Source organism: Eptatretus burgeri, chromosome 15 (assembly GCF_056783735.1).
Source record: "Eptatretus burgeri isolate ZD-2024b chromosome 15, Ebu_testis_v1, whole genome shotgun sequence".
Classification (NCBI taxonomy): domain Eukaryota; kingdom Metazoa; phylum Chordata; class Myxini; order Myxiniformes; family Myxinidae; genus Eptatretus; species Eptatretus burgeri.
The window spans coordinates 170,273-192,342 of NC_140975.1; the positions used below are offsets into that span (position 1 = coordinate 170,273).

The 22,070-nt window shown below is 44.8% G+C and overlaps 1 protein-coding gene and 1 long non-coding RNA gene across 2 annotated transcripts in view; one reads left to right on the plus strand and one right to left on the minus strand.

Annotated features, from left to right (window-relative positions):
- The window catches only part of LOC147011276 (synapse-associated protein 1-like), a 33,444-nt gene extending 27,377 nt beyond the window's left edge, over window positions 1-6,067 (minus strand). Inside the window, exon 1 of the mRNA XM_085858202.1 lies at window positions 5,844-6,067. Within this exon, the coding sequence (XP_085714328.1) occupies window positions 5,844-5,988 (145 nt within the window). The 5' untranslated portion in view covers window positions 5,989-6,067. The remainder of the gene's footprint in view (window positions 1-5,843) is intronic.
- Window positions 6,068-6,102: 35 nt separating this feature from the next.
- LOC147011277 (uncharacterized) lies at window positions 6,103-11,341 on the plus strand. Its single transcript, XR_015051974.1, has 2 exons — window positions 6,103-6,258; window positions 7,140-11,341. It is a non-coding gene; the product is annotated as an uncharacterized LOC147011277 (long non-coding RNA).
- The last annotated feature ends 10,729 nt before the right edge of the window (window positions 11,342-22,070 follow it).

Consider the following 22,070-nt stretch of genomic DNA (forward strand, 5'->3'; position numbering starts at 1 on the left):
ACGGGGTCCAGTTTCTTTTTGGGTGTGTGTGCGTGTCCGTGGGCCCAGTATGTTAAGTAGAGCTGTTTAGTGTTTTCATTCCTTGTACATTACATTTCTGATTTGGATAACTCTGCTCTTTGTGTGCCTCCCTCCCCGCTTATTATTGTAAAATAAATCCCCTGTTAAATGTTCCAGTTCGTTGTTTGTGTTTTCCTTCATTGGCCCAGCATGGTTCGGACTTGAGAAATAGTGAGGCCATTTGGGCCGGTAAGTTGTCATTGGGACCGGCGCGGCTCAAGTAACTCCGCTCGGTTACGCCGGATCCGAGTCAGTACCTGCTACTCGGCCCGGACAGAGTCGGCCGAGGGTGTGGTTTTCCCCGGTAGTTGGACGACGTGGGTACTTAGGTATATTGAAATTAGGCAATTAACCCTACCCCACGCTGTCGAAGTATTGGCGACCACGGTCTGCTAAGGGACCAGTGACCTTTGGAGTTATCCGAGAGTCACAACCTAAATTCCGGGTGTTCGGTGGGAGACTCCACTGCTCCATCTCGTAGTCGTTTATCGCCACCGACCCCCGGCCCACAACACTACAAGGGTGGATGGAGAATAGGGTGCTCCTCTGGTTGTTCCATCTGGGTTCTCAGACACGCACGGGGGAAGGTGGTCGTTGCGCCTCCCACCGGACCTCCAATCACGGATGGCCACCATTTTCCTCCACCGAAATCAGGACGCTCATCACCTCAGTGCCGGCTCCACCCCCGCAAGGTGGAATGTTCCTCCCGTCCAATGAGGGGAGGCCACTGGTCGCCCAACAACCCCTCGTCCAATCCCGAGGCTCATCGCCTCAGAGCGGATCCCTCCCTCCCCACACGAGAGGAGGGATAAGGAAGATCGCAAGCTGTCTCCGGGGTCCTGGCTTCGTTGGTGGAGCGTCTGGTTCGGGGGTTCTTTCGTAGTCTTCTTTTCGGTGGTTCGCTCAATGTGAATGGTCTCATCCTGGTTCGCTCGGCGCGGCTGGACTCATCCTGGTTCGCTCGACGCGGCTCGACTCATCCTGGTTCGCTCGACGCGGCTCGACTCATCCTGGTTCGCTCGACGCGGCTCGACTCATCCTGGTTCGCTCGACGCGGCTCGACTCATCCTGGTTCGCTCGACGCCGCTCGACTCATCCTGGTTCGCTCGACGCCGCTCGACTCATCCTGGTTCGCTCGACGCCGCTCGACTCATCCTGGTTCGCTCGACGCCGCTCGACTCATCCTGGTTCGCTCGACGCCGCTCGACTCATCCTGGTTCGCTCGACGCCGCTCGACTCATCCTGGTTCGCTCGACGCCGCTCGACTCATCCTGGTTCGCTCGACGCCGCTCGACTCATCCTGGTTCGCTCGACGCCGCTCGACTCATCCTGGTTCGCTCGACGCCGCTCGACTCATCCTGGTTCGCTCGACGCCGCTCGACTCATCCTGGTTCGCTCGACGCCGCTCGACTCATCCTGGTTCGCTCGACGCCGCTCGACTCATCCTGGTTCGCTCGACGCCGCTCGACTCATCCTGGTTCGCTCGACGCCGCTCGACTCATCCTGGTTCGCTCGACGCCGCTCGACTCATCCTGGTTCGCTCGACGCCGCTCGACTCATCCTGGTTCGCTCGACGCAGCTCGACTCATCCTGGTTCGCTCGACGCCGCTCGACTCATCCTGGTTCGCTCGACGCCGCTCGACTCATCCTGGTTCGCTCGACTCATCCTGGTTCGCTCGACTCATCCTGGTTCGCTGGACTCATCCTGGTTCGCTGGACTCATCCTGGTTCGCTCGACGCGGCTGGACTCATCCTGGTTCGCTCGACGCGGCTGGACTCATCCTGGTTCGCTCGACGCGGCTGGACTCATCCTGGTTCGCTCGACGCGGCTGGACTCATCCTGGTTCGCTCGACGCGGCTGGACTCATCCTGGTTCGCTCGACGCGGCTGGACTCATCCTGGTTCGCTCGACGCGGCTGGACTCATCCTGGTTCGCTCGACGCGGCTGGACTCATCCTGGTTCGCTCGACGCGGCTGGACTCATCCTGGTTCGCTCGACGCGGCTGGACTCATCCTGGTTCGCTCGACGCGGCTGGACTCATCCTGGTTCGCTCGACGCGGCTGGACTCATCCTGGTTCGCTCGACGCGGCTGGACTCATCCTGGTTCGCTCGACGCGGCTGGACTCATCCTGGTTCGCTCGACGCGGCTGGACTCATCCTGGTTCGCTCGACGCGGCTGGACTCATCCTGGTTCGCTCGACGCGGCTGGACTCATCCTGGTTCGCTCGACGCGGCTGGACTCATCCTGGTTCGCTCGACGCGGCTGGACTCATCCTGGTTCGCTCGACGCGGCTGGACTCATCCTGGTTCGCTCGACGCGGCTGGACTCATCCTGGTTCGCTCGACGCGGCTGGACTCATCCTGGTTCGCTCGACGCGGCTGGACTCATCCTGGTTCGCTCGACGCGGCTGGACTCATCCTGGTTCGCTCGACGCGGCTGGACTCATCCTGGTTCGCTCGACGCGGCTGGACTCATCCTGGTTCGCTCGACGCGGCTGGACTCATCCTGGTTCGCTCGACGCGGCTGGACTCATCCTGGTTCGCTCGACGCGGCTGGACTCATCCTGGTTCGCTCGACGCGGCTGGACTCATCCTGGTTCGCTCGACGCGGCTGGACTCATCCTGGTTCGCTCGACGCGGCTGGACTCATCCTGGTTCGCTCGACGCGGCTGGACTCATCCTGGTTCGCTCGACGCGGCTGGACTCATCCTGGTTCGCTCGACGCGGCTGGACTCATCCTGGTTCGCTCGACGCGGCTGGACTCATCCTGCTTCGCTCGACGCGGCTGGACTCATCCTGCTTCGCTCGACGCGGCTGGACTCATCCTGCTTCGCTCGACGCGGCTGGACTCATCCTGCTTCGCTCGACGCGGCTGGACTCATCCTGCTTCGCTCGACGCGGCTGGACTCATCCTGCTTCGCTCGACGCGGCTGGACTCATCCTGCTTCGCTCGACGCGGCTGGACTCATCCTGCTTCGCTCGACGCGGCTGGACTCATCCTGGTTCGCTCGACGCGGCTGGACTCATCCTGGTTCGCTCGACGCGGCTGGTCTCATCCTGGTTCGCTCGTCTCGGCCAAACCGCACGAGGCGGCCAGGTATCCGGCCAGTCTCTGACCTTCAGCTCACCTTCCCTCCGAGCTGAAGGACCGAATAAAGGCCAACCGGCCCCATTTCTTTTTGGGTGTGTGTGTCTGTCTGTGGCCCGTCCTTAAGTAGAATTGTTGAGTGCTTTTGCTCATTGTACATTTCCCTGCATATCCGTGATCAAGTCTGCTCTATGTCTCCCTCCCAAATGTAAATAAACCCCTGTTAAATGTACCAGCCTGTCGTTCTATCATTGACCTAGTATGGTTCGAGCTTGAGAATTAGGAAGGCCGATTGTGCCGTAAATTGTCATTTGGACCGGCGCGACTTTGGTAATTTCCGCTCGGTTACGCCGGACCCGAGTCGGTAACAGCGACTCGGTTCGGACAAAGCCGGCCGAGGGTGTGGTTTCCCCAGTAACTAGACCGCGCGGCTAATTAGGTAAATTTGAATCAGACAAAAAGACCTTAACTGCGCGGTCGAAATATTGGTGTCCACGGTCCATAGGCGACCTGTCGACTCCAGAGTTGTCCGGAGTGACGATCTTCAATTCCGGTGTTCGGTGGGAGACGGCCCAACTGCTCCGTCTAGCAGTCGTCCTTGCCACCAAACCCGGCACCACAACAACACACACACACACACACACACACACACACACACACACACACACACACACACACACACACACACACACACACACACACACACACACACACACACACACACACACACACACAGCAAAAAGTATTGGTTCCCCACACTTATTTCAAAATATATATAAATATATATATATATATATATATATATATATATATATATATATATATATATATATATATATATATATATATATATACACACAGCTCTGGAAAAATTAAGAGACCACTGCAAAATTATCAGTTTTTCTGGTTTTACTATTTAAAGGAATGTGTTTGAGTAAAATGAACATTTTTGTTTTCTTCTATAAACTACTGACAACATTTCTCCCAAATTCCGAATAAAAAATATTGTCATTTAGAGCATTTATTTGCAGAAAATGACAACTGGTCAAAATAACAACAAAGATTCAGTGTTTTCAGACCTCAAATAACACAAACAAAACAAGTTCATATTCATTTTTAAACAACACAATACTAATGTTTTAACTTTGGAAGAGTTCAGAAATCAATATTTTGTGGAATAACCCTGATTTTCAATCACAGCTTTCATGCGTCTTGGCATCCTCTCCACCAGTCTTTCACATTGCTGTTCGGTGATTTTATGCCACTCCTGGCGCAAAAATTCAAGCAGCTCGGCTTTGTTTGATGGATTGTGACCATCCATCTTCCTATTGATCACATTCCAGAGGTTTTCAATGGGGTTCAGGTCTGGAGATTGGACTGGCCATGACAGGGTCTTGATCTGATGGTCCTCCATCCACACCTTGATTGACCTGGCTGTGTGGCATGGAGCATTGTCCTGCTGGAAAAACTAATCTTCAGATTTGGGGAACATTGTTAGAGCAGAAGGAAGCAAGTGTTCTTCCAGGACAACCTTGTACGTGGCTTGATTCACGAGTCCTTCACAAAGACAAATCTGCCCGATTCCAGCCTTGCTGAAGCACCCCCAGATCATCACCGATCCTCCACCAAATTTCATAGTGGGTGCGAGACAGTGGCTTGTAGGCCTCTCTAGGTCTCCATCTAACCATTAGATGACCAGGTGTTGGGCAAAACTGAAAATTGGACTCATCAGAGAAGATGACCTTACTCCAGTCCTCTACAGTCCAATCCTTATGGTCTGTTGCAAACCTCAGCCTGGCTCTTCTTTGCTTCTCATTGATGAAAGGCTTTTTTTTAACTTTGCATGACTTCAGCCCTGCCCCGAGGAGCCTGTTTCGAGCCATCCTCGCCGTGCACTTCACTCCAGCTGCTGTTTGCCATTCTTTTTGTGGGTCACTTGATGTCATCCTAAGGTTGTTGAGTGACATTCGAATGAGTTGGCGGTCATCCCGGTCAGTGGAAAGTCGTTTTCGCCCTCTGCCAGTCTGCAGCTTTGTTGTCCCCAATATCTGCTGCTTGACCTTGTTCTTATGAACCGCCGTCTTTGAAATTTTAAGGATGGAAGCAACGTGACGTTCACCGTATCCCTCTGCCAGTAAAGCCAGAATTGAACCCTTCTTTTCCTCACTCAAAACTTTTCTTTTCAACTCTTTTGGCATGGTCAATAGATATTTTTTTTGATTCCAATTACTTTGGAGGTACTACTAGCACTGTTTTTGCCATCCAGCTGGTCCTATTGCAAGAGGATAGTGATGACCACAGCAGTGGTTTTTATACTTTTCCTTGTTAAATAAGATTCGGTTCAGGTGATCACCTAATCAGTACCTCACCAAGTAGAATGAGGTGTGCCTGTGTTGGAATCCAACACACACTGGAATGGAATGGCTGCCAGACATGGAGAGATGCTGATTTAAAAAACATCGACACCTTCATGACCTCCTCCTTCTCTGTGAAGTGATTTGAGACTTCATTCGAAACAAAAGGGGTACAATGGAAATGGATTTATTTAATTAATGTTCAAAATCGAAAATGAAAGCGCCACGTGACAAGTTTTATAATGACGGAGATGCGTTTCAATTTTACATGTACACGCCATTTGCCATCGTGAGGAAAGTCCGGCGAAAGCGAACATGAAAGAAGAAGAACCAAACGTACTTCCAAACGCCGCGACCTCATCGCCCCTCGTATCCACGTTTCCCTTCACGTTTCCCTCCACGTCGCCTCCACACGGAAACTCGTCCGTTTCATGAGCCTCGTCCCGGCTCACGGAGCCAAACCAGTCACTCACAGCCTGAAACATCTGCCAGCGCAGCTAGCTCCAAGGCCCGAAGAAACGCACAACCTTCGAAATGAAAATAAAACTCTGTGAACGATTCACAATTCATTATTCTTTCATTCCTACGTCATCAATTTTGTCTCGTTTCAGCGAGCGATCGAATGAAACCATTTTCGACGTGAAGAACAAACCTTGTCGTGATCCTTGGTGGTGTAATGCTAAGAGTGTCTACTTTGAGTCTGGGAGGTCGACGGTTTCAAAAGCCCAGTGGTCGTACCAAAGACTTTAAAAATGGTACGTGCTGCTTCCTTGCTTGACGCTGAGAATTTTAAAAGGATAGAGCACCGACGACGGACAAACAAACAACCGTCGGTTGGTAACAATGGCGCAAACAAAGCCTTTGATGGGCCTCATTGATGCTTTCTTCCTGTGTTGAAGTTCCTTGCAAGGGAACTCGGATATTATTATTATTATTATTATTATTATTATTATTATTATTATTATTATTTAATCGCTCATAAATATTAACGAAAGCAAGCACATTTATAGGTAAGACCCCAAAGAACCTTTAAGACCCCTAAGACCTCCAAACACCCCCAAAGACCTTAAAGACCTCCAAAACCCCGAATACCCGCATGATCATTAAGAACACAAGACCCCGAAAACCCCAAGACCTCAAGGCCCCCAATACCCCCGAAGCCCCTCCATGACCCCTAAGATCTTTCATACCCCTAAAATCCCCTAGAACCCTGAAGACCCCCAAAAAATCCCAGTACGCTTAAGACCCTAAGATCCTTAAGACCTTTAAGAACCCTTAATATCCTCAAGACCCCATTAGCCTTTAAAACCCTTTCGACACTTCAAACACCTTTACATCCCTTCACCCTTTAGACCCATATAACCTTTTGACCCCACAGACTCTTCAGACCCCAAAGATCCTATAGACCTTTACACCCCTTAAGTCCCTTGACTACCTTTAGACCCCTGAGACGTTAACACTGTTTTGACTCCTTACACCATTCAGACATGTTTGACAACTTGGACCCTTGGCCGTAAAGAGCTTAAGACCACTTAAATCTTTTTGGACCCTTTTTATATGGTGTTTCAAAAAGATTGATACAACTTTGACTTCCGCCACTTCTTTGTTTTTTGACCAATACCGTTTTCCTTTTCAGGGTTTGGTGGTGTTATCGTGGTATTTGTTCTCTGGGATTTCTCGCTCCGTAGCTCAACTATGCCATTGACAGTGAAGCAGAAGACAAGAGTGGTGGCTCTGGTACGAAACTAAATCGCATGTCAACACCCGCCGGAGGTTCTGCCGAAAATACGACCTCAGAACACGTGATGGACCCACAAATTGTGCCACTCAACGTATTGTGAAACATTTTGAGCATAATGGTACAGCACACAACCAGAGCAAGGGCAACAGTGGCAAGCTCAACCTAATCAACCAACCAAACTGGATCAACCTGATCCGTCCACTTGAACGGTGCCATCAACAACCACAACAACATTTTCTGGGGAGCAGACCACCTGAGGAGATCACTGAGAGGAACCTGAAAGGGCCTAAGGTAACATGCTTCTGCACTTTCAATGCCAGATGGGGAACGCTAGGGCCTTCTTGGTTTGAGAATGACAACAGCAGGATGGTGACGATCAACGGTGAGCGCTACCGGGTCGTACTCCAGAAGTTCCAGAATGATCTCACCAAAAAGGTCACCCCAAACCAGCTCAGCATGACCTGGTTTATGCAGGATGGTGCACCCCCACATACAGCTGATGACACCATCACTTTCCTGTGGCAGCTCTTCAGAAACCGCCTCGTTGCCCTGGGTACCGCTCATAACTGGGCACTCCCAGCCCAGACTAGAACCCTGTGGACTTCTGGTTCTGAGTGGCTGCCAAGGGCTCTGTCTATGTCAACCACCCTGCTACATTGGATAATCTGAAGCAGGAGGTGTCAGACTACCTCCAGGCAGTGCCACATGAGACCTATAGAAAGTTGGACAGAACTTTGGAGTCAGGATCAATGCCTGTCTGAACATCAAGAATGTCAATTACAAGGATTTTGCATAAATGCCAATTTCAGACCTTGGGCTCTCACTAACTCATGCAGTGACTTCCTGCAATAGCAATCAGCGATAGAAAATACCCAATCATAAGCTTTCAAGAAATGTTTGGTTCACGTTCCTGAGCTTTCTATTTCCATATAAATAAACATTTAAAGTTGCATCACTCTTTTTGAAACACCCTGTAGATGCTTGAGAGATTACTTCTCAACCCCTTAGACACCAAACTACAGTTGGAAGGTACCCTTGAGACCATCTATAACCTTTGAGGTGCACACCACGCAAACATCTATAGTCTTCTTGCAAAGCACAAACTACACTTTATTTCAGCAACTAATGTGCAAACTTGACGCACTCAGAGGGTGGGTACTTTGTTATCTTTTTAAAATGACAAGATGTTGTACCATTGGGTGCACTGATCGATCAGAGAAGAAAAGTTCATGGTTTTGGATGGGAGATAACTTGAGATGGTAGTGAACAGCTACCATGAAGACCTGGAGGGAAGAATGAGATTACAGAGAGTATGGAAGGTGGTTCCACAGGTGGGAAAAAGAGGAATAAATGAGTGGTGAGCAGTGGTTCTGGATTTAGGAAGTCTCACTAGTAGGGGGGATGCTGGTGGACCGCGTGCATCCTGCAGATATGTGGGGGAGGGGGGGAGGTCAAAACACGGAGAGGGCAGAGGGTGAAAATCCAGAAATGAGGATGAAGAAGATAGAGAGACCACCGATTTGTCCGTGAAGGCAAAGTCATAGGCCCCATAGACTCAGCTTCATAGTTGGAGATTCCAATGATCTTGAAGGACTTTCTTTCAACGGCACCAAGTTGGGAAAAACGTGTGATAGGGGAGCCAGCCCAGAGGGGAGAGCAGTAATCCATCAAGCTGTGGATGAAAGCCTTGTAGGTGGATAGGAGCTCAGCTGTGCCGAGGAAGGACTTTTCACGACAGACAGAAGCGGATTAAGATTTTTTTGGAGCCCTGGGCACAAAAAATATTTAGGCTGAAAATGCCCAAAAAAGGACTCGGTGTTATTTTCACATTCGCTGAGCCGATGTCGATTTAGACTTAACTGCAAAAAAATAGAGGAATTCCCATATTTTATAACCTTTTTCCCTCCTTGGTAAAAAAAAATGCCACGTAAAGGAGTTCCATTACCAAGCAGCTTGCTATCGCTTGCCAAGCCAACCATTCCTTATATCAACCGTTTCGGTGGCATGCTTGCTTGAATACTTAAGCCACTTGGCTGAGTGCTCTCCAAACTGCTTGGGAATGGAACACACCCCAGCACTTGCAAGAGTGTGTTCAGTTACCAAGCTTTTATTTTCTTATTTTCTTTCTACATATAGACAAGGCTCATGGAAGAGCTAAAAGTTTATTGTAGAGCGCTTGCCAAATGACTTAAGCACTCAAGTAAGCTGTCCAACAAAACCATTGACAAGGAACGGCTGGCTTGGTGAGTGCGAACTAGCTCGCTGCTTGGTAAGGGAACACACCTCAGCACGTGTACTCGGTTCTACCCTTGTCTAGTTCTACCGTTTGTGTGATGAAAAAGTACATTTCTGTTTCTGTAAAAAAAAAAATTGTAAATTTCTGTATCTGCCAAAAAAAAAAATAAACCAATGTCACCCGCAAGGTGACCCGTATCTTGCCAAAAGGTGACCACGTGTGACTTCTTTAAGGTCACACTGAGGTGAACAGAGCTGCTATCCACCAGGAACGACTCCTTGAGGAATATCTGCCTACGAGAGATTCCGATGAGAATCGTTCTACAGAGTAACCATGAAAAATATGCGTTTGCCTCATAACGTCACCAAATGACGTCATAATGTCTCAAGCTTGACATATCAAGAAAGCACTCATCGAGGTGTTCAATTTGAGGTACTACACGATATGGTTCCTAAAATTGAAAATTTGACCTTGGGGTTAAATATATTTGACCTCAGGCGCTAACCATGAAGGTCAAAGCCAATCGCCACCAAAAATTAATCAGCTGAGCGCCAGACCATATACTACATTCCCATAAAGTTTGGAGATGATTCAATTAAAATTACTCAAAAAAATAAGGGTTTCGTCGACCTCCATGATTTACCGCAAAGTGACCTTGACCTTTGACCTTGACCTTGACCTTTATGTGTGCTGAAGGGTATTGTAATAATACTACGATATGTGTACCCACAAGAGTTTCCGTTGAAAATTGTGCTCTGCATAGTGATATAAAGGTGAAAAATCCAATGATTACAGACAAACAAACAAAAAAACTTACCAAGTAACAGATCTTGCAAAAACTTCGTTTTGGCAAGATAAAAACTTCGTTTTGGCAAGATAAAAAAGGACAGATACAGACAGCTTGAAAGGAAAATGTGAACAAGCCAATTTATTTACAGTAAACAATGTGGGGTACGGGGAAGAAGGGAAGGGAACTCAAGAGCTTTAATGGAGTCAAAGGGCAGCCGGGGCAGTCAAAGGGGAAATGCAATAAAAGGCAATCAAGGTGTGTATTTACAAAAATAAAAGAAAATGCACAAGTCGCAGACTTAACTTATCCTACTCCTTACCTCCTGGAAAACACGACAGGATACCCATCAGATTACACACACGGAAGACAATTGGGAGGGGCAGGATGGTCTCAGCCTAACAGTACGTGGAACCGTCACCCTCCCCAGCTTGATACTACTTTCCCTGCCACTCTCCAGAACAGCCTCGACACTAGCAAAAAGCCAGTTCATTGGGCAATTATTGCAGAGGGGCTGTGTTGTGTGTGTCCTAGTCCGGTTGTGTTCAGGTGGAGGGGAATGAACAGGGATAAGGGAAACAAAATCCAGTGCAGGGGTAGACAGCAATAAATTACACTACAGGGTAGATGTCCATACAGATAAACAAACAAGGACTTGGTGGGGCTTTAAACAATAAAAGAGAATTTGGGAATTTTCATGCACTTCTGAAGCCATGGCTTTGGCGAATGTTCCAGAATGCTGGTGTGATTTACACACGCTGAACAGCCATGGCAGTAAAACAACGCACACCCAACGTGATGACGGCAGTCACGCCACACGTCATTAGTACTGATGATGTTATTATCCCAACGGGTTGAGAGGGGATGCCAGCTACACAACCCAACGCATTTAATTACGTAATAACCCCAACAGGGAAGGCGCTATTCTTAACGTACATAATGGAAATAACTATTCTAATAGCCTTCGTGCTGTGTGCGTTTCAATTTTGGCACATGGTTTATAAAGCTGTAACAATATTTTTATATTTATGATTATTATTGTATTTGTATACATTAAACATAATTATTATTTAACCTGCTTTGTCCATGAACCTAACCTCCAGGGGCGAATCTAGGAATTCCAAGATTGGTGGGGGGGGGGGAGGTGCACCAGGTCAAAGTGTTGAACGGAAGGGGTGGGGGGTCTGGGGGTCCTTCCCCAATAATTTTGAGAAATTGATCATCGGAAATGGCATTTCCTGTGTTGTTGAAAGTTTTCTGCACTTCATTGCATTCTTCCCTGGCCCAACAGTTCAGCAGATTCGTGATGACTAATGGGCCAAAGTGGAAAACTTGCCCAGCCAATCTATATTCAAAAAGATCTGTGCACACCTGCAGTGTGAAATATTGGTGTTGACCAACTGTGTGCTGGGTGAAGCCTGGCACCGCCATGCATGAAACTTATGGCAGGGGGCCTCCCGCCAAAAGAGATCAGATAGGACGGCGGAATATGAATTATTTTATTACTCATAAATTATGCTATTTTGGAAAAGATAGCACTTGTGTTTCCAAATGAAAATGTCACACATTGTTTAGGGATATGGGGAAGTGATGGTGTATGTTCATGAGGGCCAAAGATGCCATCCGACTTTCTCCCATGGAATCTCTTCAGTTGGTCTTCAGGCAATAAAATGAGTGTTCAGCCTCACAGGAGCCTACAGGGAAGGTGCATCCAATATGGAGTAGGACTTTGATCGATGGAAATTTGTCTCCTTATTATACCACACAAAAACAATCCTGCAGGCCAAATCTGTTGTGCCTCATCTGCATTTATTTTACAAGCCATTCCACACACGTCATACCTAGTTACTCTACGATGATTGGCACGTGCAAAAGACAAACATTCCATGTTACACTTCATCTGCAGGAGTCCAAAACATCTGACATCCATAGGTTGTGAGATATGGGAACAATGTTGAGGAAGAACAAACAGCACAATATTGTTTTCCTTTCCCCAGTTGATCAGGTCAGTAGCTACGTGGCTTCTGTGACCATCATGTAACATACGTGACAAGTATTGTGTCTGAAGCGTCCTGACATTGTACATACTTAATGAAATGGTTCTGCATATAGTCTCGAAAAACCTGAGAATTTGACCATCACGTCTGTGGCAGGATTCCATCAGCACCAAGAGTTTTCCCCTGCATTAAGTCTGGCACCATTCACTGTCTGGGAAAAACAAAGAAAGGTGGTATCTGATTTCCCCTGTGCATGAACCACTCCACTAATAATAACAGTCTTGCTTCTTTCATCCATGACAGCTTGTGGTTGATAGCGAACGTAGTGAGCTTTATACTTAACGCGTGCACATGAGAGAATAGGCAACAACAACAACACAATACCCTGGCAATTTGGAATCCGTGTCATTGGCTATGACCCTTTTGCTTCCGGTTTTTTTTAAACACTGTGCGGTGTATAAACACGATTAGGTTTTATTTCTATCTTGCGAATATTACTTAACATGTGCACATGAGAGAATAGGAAACAACAACAACAACAACAACACAATACCCTGGCAATTTGGAATCTGTGTCGTTGGCTATGACCCTTTTGCTTCTGTTTTTTTTTTTTTGCTTCCGTTTTTTTTGTTTCCGGTTTTTGTCATGGGGAATGATGCATGCCGCGAGATAAAGGCATCGTCGGAGACATGAAAGACCCAAATATCAGACATGGTGTATATTTCCTCCACTGATTTTAATAAAGATATCTCCTGCATCATCAAAAAATAATTTTTAATCGTGATTTACATTATTTGATCGCTGATCCCGAATCCAGGCCGAAGTAACCGGAAATTGCGTATACAGTTGTGAACAAGTTATAGGTAAAGTCAGAAGTGAATGTAAGAAGAATTCTACGTTCGCTTCTAGGCTTTGCCGATTCCATATTATCCTCTACCTGCAACAACATTAGGTGGCTTGTATTCTGTACATATGCCCTTCTCATCTACATCTATACTAATAAATGTCAATGTGTGTGTGTGTCAGTGTGTCTCCTCCATATCTCCAAAACCATAAAACCTAGCAGCCTGAAACGTTCCATGCACACTAAGACAACTCCAATGAAGTGCTAGAGCAAAAACTGGGTGTTAAAACACTCCTTTTGAAGATAATTAACGACCTTATTTAATTATAGTGAACGCAGTGAACTTCATACTTAACGCGTGCACATGAGAGAATAGGAAACAACAACAACAACACAATACCCCTGGCAATTTGGAATCCGTGTCGTTGGCTATGACCCTTTTGCTTCCGGTTTTTTTAAACGCTGTGCGGTGTATAAACACCATTGGGTTTTATTTTTATCTTGTGAATATTACTTAACGCGTGCACATGAGAGAATAGGAAACAACAACAACAACACAATACCCTGGCAATTGTGAATCCGTGTCGTTGGCTATGACCCTTTTGCTTCCGTTTTTTTTTTGCTTCTGTTTTTTTTTTGTTTCCGGTTTTTGTTATGGGGAATGAGGCATGCCGGAGATGAAGGCATCGTCGGAGACATGAAAGACCCAAATAATATCAGACATGGTGTATATTTCCTCCACTGGTTTTAATAAAGATTTCTCCCGCATCATCAAAAAATAATTTTTAATCGTGATTTACGTTATTTGATCGCTGATCCCGAATCCAGGCCGAAGTAACTGGAAATTGTGTATACAGTTGTGAACAAGTTTATAGGTAAAGTCAGAAGCGAATGTAAGAAGAATACTACGTTCGCTTCTAGTATTTATTTTTTAGATGAGATCTTGTTCTAGGCGGTGTAGTTGTGGTTGTGAAGATAATGTTGAGGTAATATATATATTTTTTAGATGAGATCCTGTTCTAGGCGGTGTAGTTGTTGTTGTGAGGGTAATGTTAAGGTAATACAGTATTTATTTTTTCACAGCAAAAAGACTTTAATTTGATATATTTAAGAAGCGAATATAAGAATAATTTTACGTTCGCTTTTAGGCTTTGCCTATTCCATATTATCCTTCACCAGGCGATCCTCAGCCATCTCGCTCTCTGGAGTCTTCAGGCGTTTCCTGGGTAACCTTGTTGTGGTCTGAAGCCGCCATGTTTTTTGGCCTGTTCAACCATGCCTTGACTTGGAACAGGCCGCAACGATTTCTGAACGATAAAGTTTTTTTTTTTCACTTTCCTCACTCATATTATTGAATGCCTGTTCACCAGCACTACGAATCGCTATATACATCACTTTTGAAAGTGCCATAGTTTTCAAAGTAGGAGCTTGGAACAATTTCATGCATTATATGATTTGATTTTCCACGATCTACTCTCACGGGCTAGTTAAATTATATCAAAATATTATTTCGGTTTTGCAGATCGGATATCGTCCGACTAAATAAGTGTCAAAATCTGTTGTGAAATCTGATAATTTAAAGAAATAACGAATCATAACTCAGCCGATATGCCTATTTACTTGAAACAAAGAAGGCTATGTCCCCTCCTTCTCCATAGATACACAAGAAAATGTGAAATTTCCAAAGCATGAAACATATCTTTTTCTACTGTTTGTGGAATTATATTAACAGAACAAAAAATATAGGAATGTGCCAAAATTAACTCGCTTCATTGAGTGACATGATTTAATACATTCACCACGAGACCTCATGCCCTGTCCCCCAAAGGGACTGCTTATCAACAGTGTATGCCAGATCTGTGTCTATATTTTTGGAGGTTGTGGAAGGTGCTCTGCAGGGAATCAAAGCGAATCTGGTATGAAAAAAAACGGACGTTTAAAAAAAAAGTTTTAACGTTTGCACGGACCCCGAACCGATGTACCACATGAGGTGTACACAGACGAGCAGGCAAGATGGAAGATTATCTGCAATGTTTATTTCATGAGCAAATGAACTTTGCGATGTCTCCAGGATTGTTCTGCATTAAGCTGCAACTCTTTTTAGTGTAGTAGATAGTAGAAAAATCGTGCAAATTATGATACAAGCATCAAATTTGGCATTTCTGTTCTGCAGGGCTTTCTGATCAAATCTGCCCGATTGGCCATTTGAAAATCCAAATTTTGAAAAATTAAAAAAAATATTTTTTTTGAAGTCACAGCCGGCTGAAATTCTTGAAGCGCAAGTGAACATCCCAGACAGAGAACCAAGGGGAGATGCAGTCATCATTGATGGCTCAGCACTTATCAATGCCCTACCTCCACGCACTTCAAAGATATTTGATGACTATGCTAAAGAAGACATCAGCCCAAAGATGGAATCCTATGGTGCTAGGTACGAGAGGGTGGACGTAGTGTTTGATGTGTACAAGAAGTCAAGTCTGAAGTCCGAGGCAAGGTCGAAAAGGGGGCAAGGAATCAGAAGAAGAGTGACAGGAACCAGTAAGAACCCAAGTAACTGGAGAAGCTTTCTTCGAGATGACAGCAACAAGACTGAGCTGTTTCACTTCCTTACAGAAAAGATGTGTGAAGCACAGACGACAAGCCCAGTCATTGTCACAAAAGGAGAAGATGCCATTAGCAACACAAGGAAGTCACTGGAGGCTGTGTCTCCATGTTGTCATGAAGAAGCTGACACTCGAATATTTGTACACACCAGGATGCAACGACGGATGGTAGCAAGTCCATTATCATTAAGGCTAATGACACGGACATACTAGTCATACCAATATCTGAACTGCCATCCTTACAGGAACTAGGTCTTGAGAACATGTGGATTACCTTTGGCCAAGGAGCCAAGGCGCGATGGATGAGGTAGTTTCTGCCATAGGACCTGAGAAAGCTAGAGGGATCCCATACTTCCGTGCGTTCACTGGATGTGACGTCGTGTCTGCCTTCCGCGGTAAAGGGAAGAAAACTGCATGGCAGACTTGGAACGTCTTTGATGATGTTTCTGAAATGTTCACCAATGATTTGATTGGAATCCCCTGGAGAACAAATGTGCCAAATTTGATGCTTGTATCATCATTTGCACGATTCCTCTCAAAAATTGCTGTTATCTGCCCCACTATTTGTGGATAAAGTCATTATTTGAACGAATTCATTGTATTTCATTAACTGCTGCATACGCGAGGAAGACCAGTTTTAAAGTTAAAGGGATATGATATGCAGTGACAGCCGAGCCAACCATTCCTTATCAACCATTTAATTGGAGTGCTTGCATGAGTTCTGAGGCCACTTGCCAAATGCCGTACAGTTGAAATCAATCCCGCGCTCCGTCATTTTGATCGAATAGTTCACTCACTGCGGACGCTTTTGCCTGCCACGTCATTCAGAGTGAGTAGTTCCGGCTCCATCACCCTGCACGAGTAGTTCGTTCTCCGTCGCCCTGAGTGAGTGGTTCATGCTCCGTCGCCCTGAGCGAGTGGTTCATGCTCCGTCGACCTGAGTGAGTGGTTCGTTCTCCATCGCCCTGAGTGAGTGGTTCATGCTCTGTTGCCCTGAGCGAGTGGTTCGTGCTCCGTCGCCCTGAGTGAGTTGTAAAATATCACCCAATTTCCGAGCCGTTTGCCGTATTCATTAATGTGTTTTCTAAATAGCGGTGCCAAATTTTTTTCCACCAGTCAGACGCAGCTGTTTATAAAGGTTAATGTTTGTGAACATATCCCTGAAATGTCGATATAATTGCAACGTTGTTTATCAGTGAAAGCTACTCAAGGTTTTTGGGTTGTTGCCAATATCAGCCAAGCACATGTGTGTGTGTTGTTCGTGGTGTTCATAAAGCATATGTGCATGGCTCACAAAGTGGGTATGCTGTGGTATGTTTGTGGGAAATTCCACATAAAACTATTATGAGGTATTTCGACAAACCATCAATGGTCAGAAATGAAAATGAATATCTTGGGGAACCTCTAGAAACCGGCAATATCATACTCTCCATTTCCCTGTCTTATTAAAGATGAATTAAAGCAACAGAATATGGGTATTTTAACCTTAGAAATGTTACAGTTTGATTGGTAAAAATTGTATTTTACTGTGCATTTCTTATGTGACAGTTATGTTGAGTGTGGTGACTCAGAATGTGAACTTTGGTGTCTCTTTTATGTTTTGATGATGTTCTGTCTCCCTCTTCGGGTTTTCTGGCATCTACCCTATCTGATGAAATAATGGATTCGTACATAACGCTTCGTGTTCACTGCATTGAGAAAAATAAGGAGTCCAGTGTTGATAATGTTTCTTATGATTTTTATTCCAAATCTCCCTTAATTTCTTGAAAATATGGCAGAGTCTAAAAGCAGAAAAATATAGATCAAAATTGTGATCAGAAAATAAAATTTGGACCGCAAGTAATCGCGTCTTGATTTTCGTGTCAGTCCCGTTATGTACGAATCATCATCTCTCGTCGGACACAAATAACGCTAGCATTAGAAAATCTTTCCGTCTTGCAAACTTCCCCGATTGATGGATATAATAGGCACTTGCAAGCGTGTCAGCACATTTCCATTCGCCGTCGAGCGCAGCGTTTGTCTTCGTGTCCGTGTCTTTGCGAGAGCCGTAACGTATGAATCCAGCATGAGGACGCCAAGCCGAATAAGGTGACTCGCATTTGTTTGATAATTCTTCATGTTAACCAACGCTAGAATTTTTTGGTGCTTCGTGAGGATCCGAGAGGAAAGAATTATGTTTTTCTTTTCATGGTTAAAGTGATTATTTTCAAAAGTTCGAAAGAAATATTTGATTTTAACGTTATTTTTCGCTTACAAGTGTGGCTTTCTTTGCTACTGAACTCGTCTGTGTTTTCTTCGTAATTTATAACATCGGACTCTCTCAAAATGTGTTGTTTTTTTCTTTTTCCTGTCACATACTGAGCCTGTTTAAAAAGGCAGAGTAAAAATTATCTGTTTCTTATCCCAAAATATAATATTTACGTTGTTTTGTTCATCCGATTCCGTACATAACGCTGACGCCAAGCTCGAAATTTGAACGTGTATTTACAGTGTTGTATATATTCAGTGGTAACTTTAAAACCGGATGTGCTGCAGGTCTAAAAATTTAGATTTAGCTATTTGAATACATGCAGATTAACATAATGGGTTGCATTTCATGTTTCCCTAAACTTTTTTTTTTGCCCTTTGTGTAACAGTCGTGTACCCACTTTGTGAGCCATGCACATATGTCTCTTTTTGTCTCTCTGTCTCTGTCTGTCTGTCTGTCTCTCTCTCTCTCTCTCTCTCTCTCTCTCTCTGTCTCTCTCTCTCTCTCTCTCTCTGTCTCTCTCTGTCTCTCTCTCTCTCTCTCTCTCTCTCTCTGTCTCTCTCTCTCTCTCTCTCTCTCTCTCTCTCTCTCTCTCTCTCTCTCTCTCTCTCTCTCTGTCCCATTCTTGCTCTACTCCTTCCCAATACAGTGCAGCACCCTCCTCCCAACCTCTCCCCTCCCCTATCTCTCTGTCTGTCTCTGGACATATCTGGACGGTGGTTGTGTCTGGACAGTGTTTGTCTCCAGGCGTGTCCGGGCAGGGTTTGTCTCCAGATGTCTTCGGGCGGTGTTTGTCTCCAGATGTGTTCAGGTGGTGTTTGTCTCTGGCCAGCTTGGCTCCAGATGCGTCTGGGCAGTGTTTTCTCTGGATGTGTCCGGACAGGAGTTTGTCTCCTGACGTATCCTAGCGGTGTTTTTCTCTGGCCAGCTTGGCTTCAGACGCTTCCGGGTGGTGTTTGTCTCTGGACGCATCCGGGCAGTAATTAAAGCTCCACCGCACATCTGCTTTCCCTTCCTCTCACCTCACACTGTCTTCCCTTCCCCCACCCCCCTTGATCCCCCACCTCGCCTCGCTCCCCCTCCCTCCTCTCTCCTCTCTCCCCCACCCCTCTCTCCCTGTTCCCCCCTTCTTTTTCTCCACCCCCCCTTTCGTATTCCCGTCAGCGAAGCGATAGGTGGTATTTGCTAGGATGATAATATATCAACCGATAAACACTTTACCTTGTAGACATGTCCATTACACAGCACCTCCATCGAACCATCAACTCAAACTGTCATTCAAATATTCAAACTGTCATTAATAACTGATTTTAACACGCTGCACTGCGTATCTTAGCAACCACCAACAACTTATATTCATGCTTATTAAATAATGTATTTTATAAATAATATTTATTTATTGTATTTTCATCTAAATACCTCCATTATTTAATACCATCTATAAATAAATATATACGTATATAATCAATAATTTTAATTAAAGAATTTATCTCACTAAAATGATGAATTCATTATTATTATATCAAATACAATGCAATAGGAACTTGTTTACATGAAAACCAACCAAACTTAAATAAAAGGTGATGATGTAGTCCAAAGACATTCTTACAAGACCTGATCAACCAATCAGCCAAATATCCTGTGTTAAACATGATGAAAAAAACCTTCTCAGCACGTTCTACAAAATCACCCTTTACTGAACAAATTCTTGTAAATCTGAGTAGCTGAGATTTAAAGACATTGTAACCCATTTTAATTGGTAAATTGCCACCTAGAAAGGTGTACAAGACTACAGGGAAACTGAAATCATCAACTTTATGATATACACTTGTTCTAAATCCATTTTGTCCAACTCTAACCAACACATCCAGAAATACAGCAACTGTACACTGTTTATGTGGTTAGAACAAGGTTCTAACCAAGGTTCTAATCAGCAACCAATTACCACTCCTGTTTACAATCAGGATATCTGGATAAATCTTGTGAAGCTGCCAACAAAATTTTTTATAGTTAACCACACAAATATCATCGATATAACGACATGTGTGTGATAATACTTCAGCTCGCCCTAATTTTTTTTTCTCCTTCATCAGCTTCTACTTAAGTGAAAATTCACAGAAAATAAGAAATTCAGGACATCGTGGTTAACATGATTTAAAAACCTTGTTCTAACCACACAAACAGTGTAATATCAGGTCATTGTGGGTAACATGATTAAAAAACCTTGTTCTAACCACACAAACAGTGTAATGTCGGTCATTGTGGATAACATGATTAAAAAACCTTGTTCTAACCACACAAACAGTGTAATATCAGTTCATTCTGGGTAACATGATTTAAAAACCTTGTTCTAACCACATAAACAGTGTAATATCAGGTCATCGTGGTTCACATGATTTAAAAAACCTTGTTCTAACCACACAAACAGTGTAATATCAGGTCATCGTGGTTCACATGATTTAAAAAACCTTGTTATAACCACATAAACAGTGTAATATCAGGTCATCGTGGTTAACATGATTTAAAAACCTTGTTCTAACCACATAAACAGTGTAATATCAGGTCATCGTGGTTCACATGATTTAAAAAACCTTGTTCTAACCACACAAACAGTGTAATATCAGGTCATCGTGGTTCACATGATTTAAAAAACCTTGTTCTAACCACACAAACAGTGTAATATCAGGTCATTGTGGTTAACATGATTTTGAAAACCTTGTTCTAACCACACAAACAGTGTAATATCAGGTCATTGTGATTATCATGATTTAAAAACCTTGTTCTAACCACACAAACAGTGTAATATCAGGACATTGTGGTTAATGTGACTTAAAAACCTTGAAGTGAAAATTCCAAATGATGTACAAATACAGGTTTATGTGGAGGTAACTTTGGCTATGTGTCAGTGGCCTTACGTAGGGGCGGGAGGGGCGAGCGGTGGAGTGGGCGGTAGTGGGAGCGGTGTGGGAGGCGTAAATTCTCTATGTAAATTTCCTTTGTCTACAAAGTGTTATGTATATATATATATATATATATATATATATATATATATATATATATATATATATATATATATATATATATATATATATATATATATATGGATCGTGACGAAGTGCTCCCACCCGATCTCCAATGGACGTGAGTCCCGCACATGCGCAGATTGAAGCGTCGCCTCCAGCCCAGAGGCTTCAGCCCAGCCACTCATGTAAAAAGAAATTTTTTCGTTTGATTTTGCCGTGTGAGACATAATCTGTGCCTGATGCTCTGCATTACAGCCAGAGGGTGCTGATGCCATTTCAACGACTGTGGTCATCATTGCATGGTTACATATTTATTTGGTATCGATCCATTGGGACCATACTCTGTGCAGAGCGTTGGTGCTGCCTAAGCAGTCTCCTTGGCTCTTGAACACAATCCTGGACGGGTCACCACTCCGACACAGTATACCAGCAAGCTGGCACTCATTTTTCTAGCCTTGGATGGATGACAGGCAGAGTCAACCTCACCTGGTATTATTTCAACAGCTGAGCAGGATTTGAACTCAGGACGCTGGGATCCCAAACCCACCACCCTAACTATTAAGCCAACGCCAGGCATATCGTTATTCTCATAACAAAAGTGCCTAAGCTTCATCAACGAATAAAATTAATTAGGAACTTTTGTTATGAAGGTGACGATATATTTTTTTATGCTCTTCTGAAGAGGGTCAATACGCCCGAATTCAGGATGGCATGCTGTTCAAGTCATTGGGACTCACTCCTATGGAGGAGTCCGATTGTATATCCATGCATTCTGGCCCTTCGGGGTTGGATGTATGTTTGACTGACCAAGTGATTCCGCCTTCAGGCTGAGGAGTGTGTGTAAGCCAATGGGTTTGGTCTTGTTGTACTTTGGCCATGGGGTGAAGGTGCACGTCCCAAGCTGTTCAAATGTTTTGATTGTTATTTTATTTTTTACCTTTTTGACGAATTTGACCACCCCTGACGAATTTGTATTATTTTTTCAGATTGTCTGTCCATCCGTATGCACATACGTCCATCTATCCATGATCTTCGTTTTCTTTTTCTCTGCTAGTGCTGATCCGAATAACAACATTTTCACGATAGGT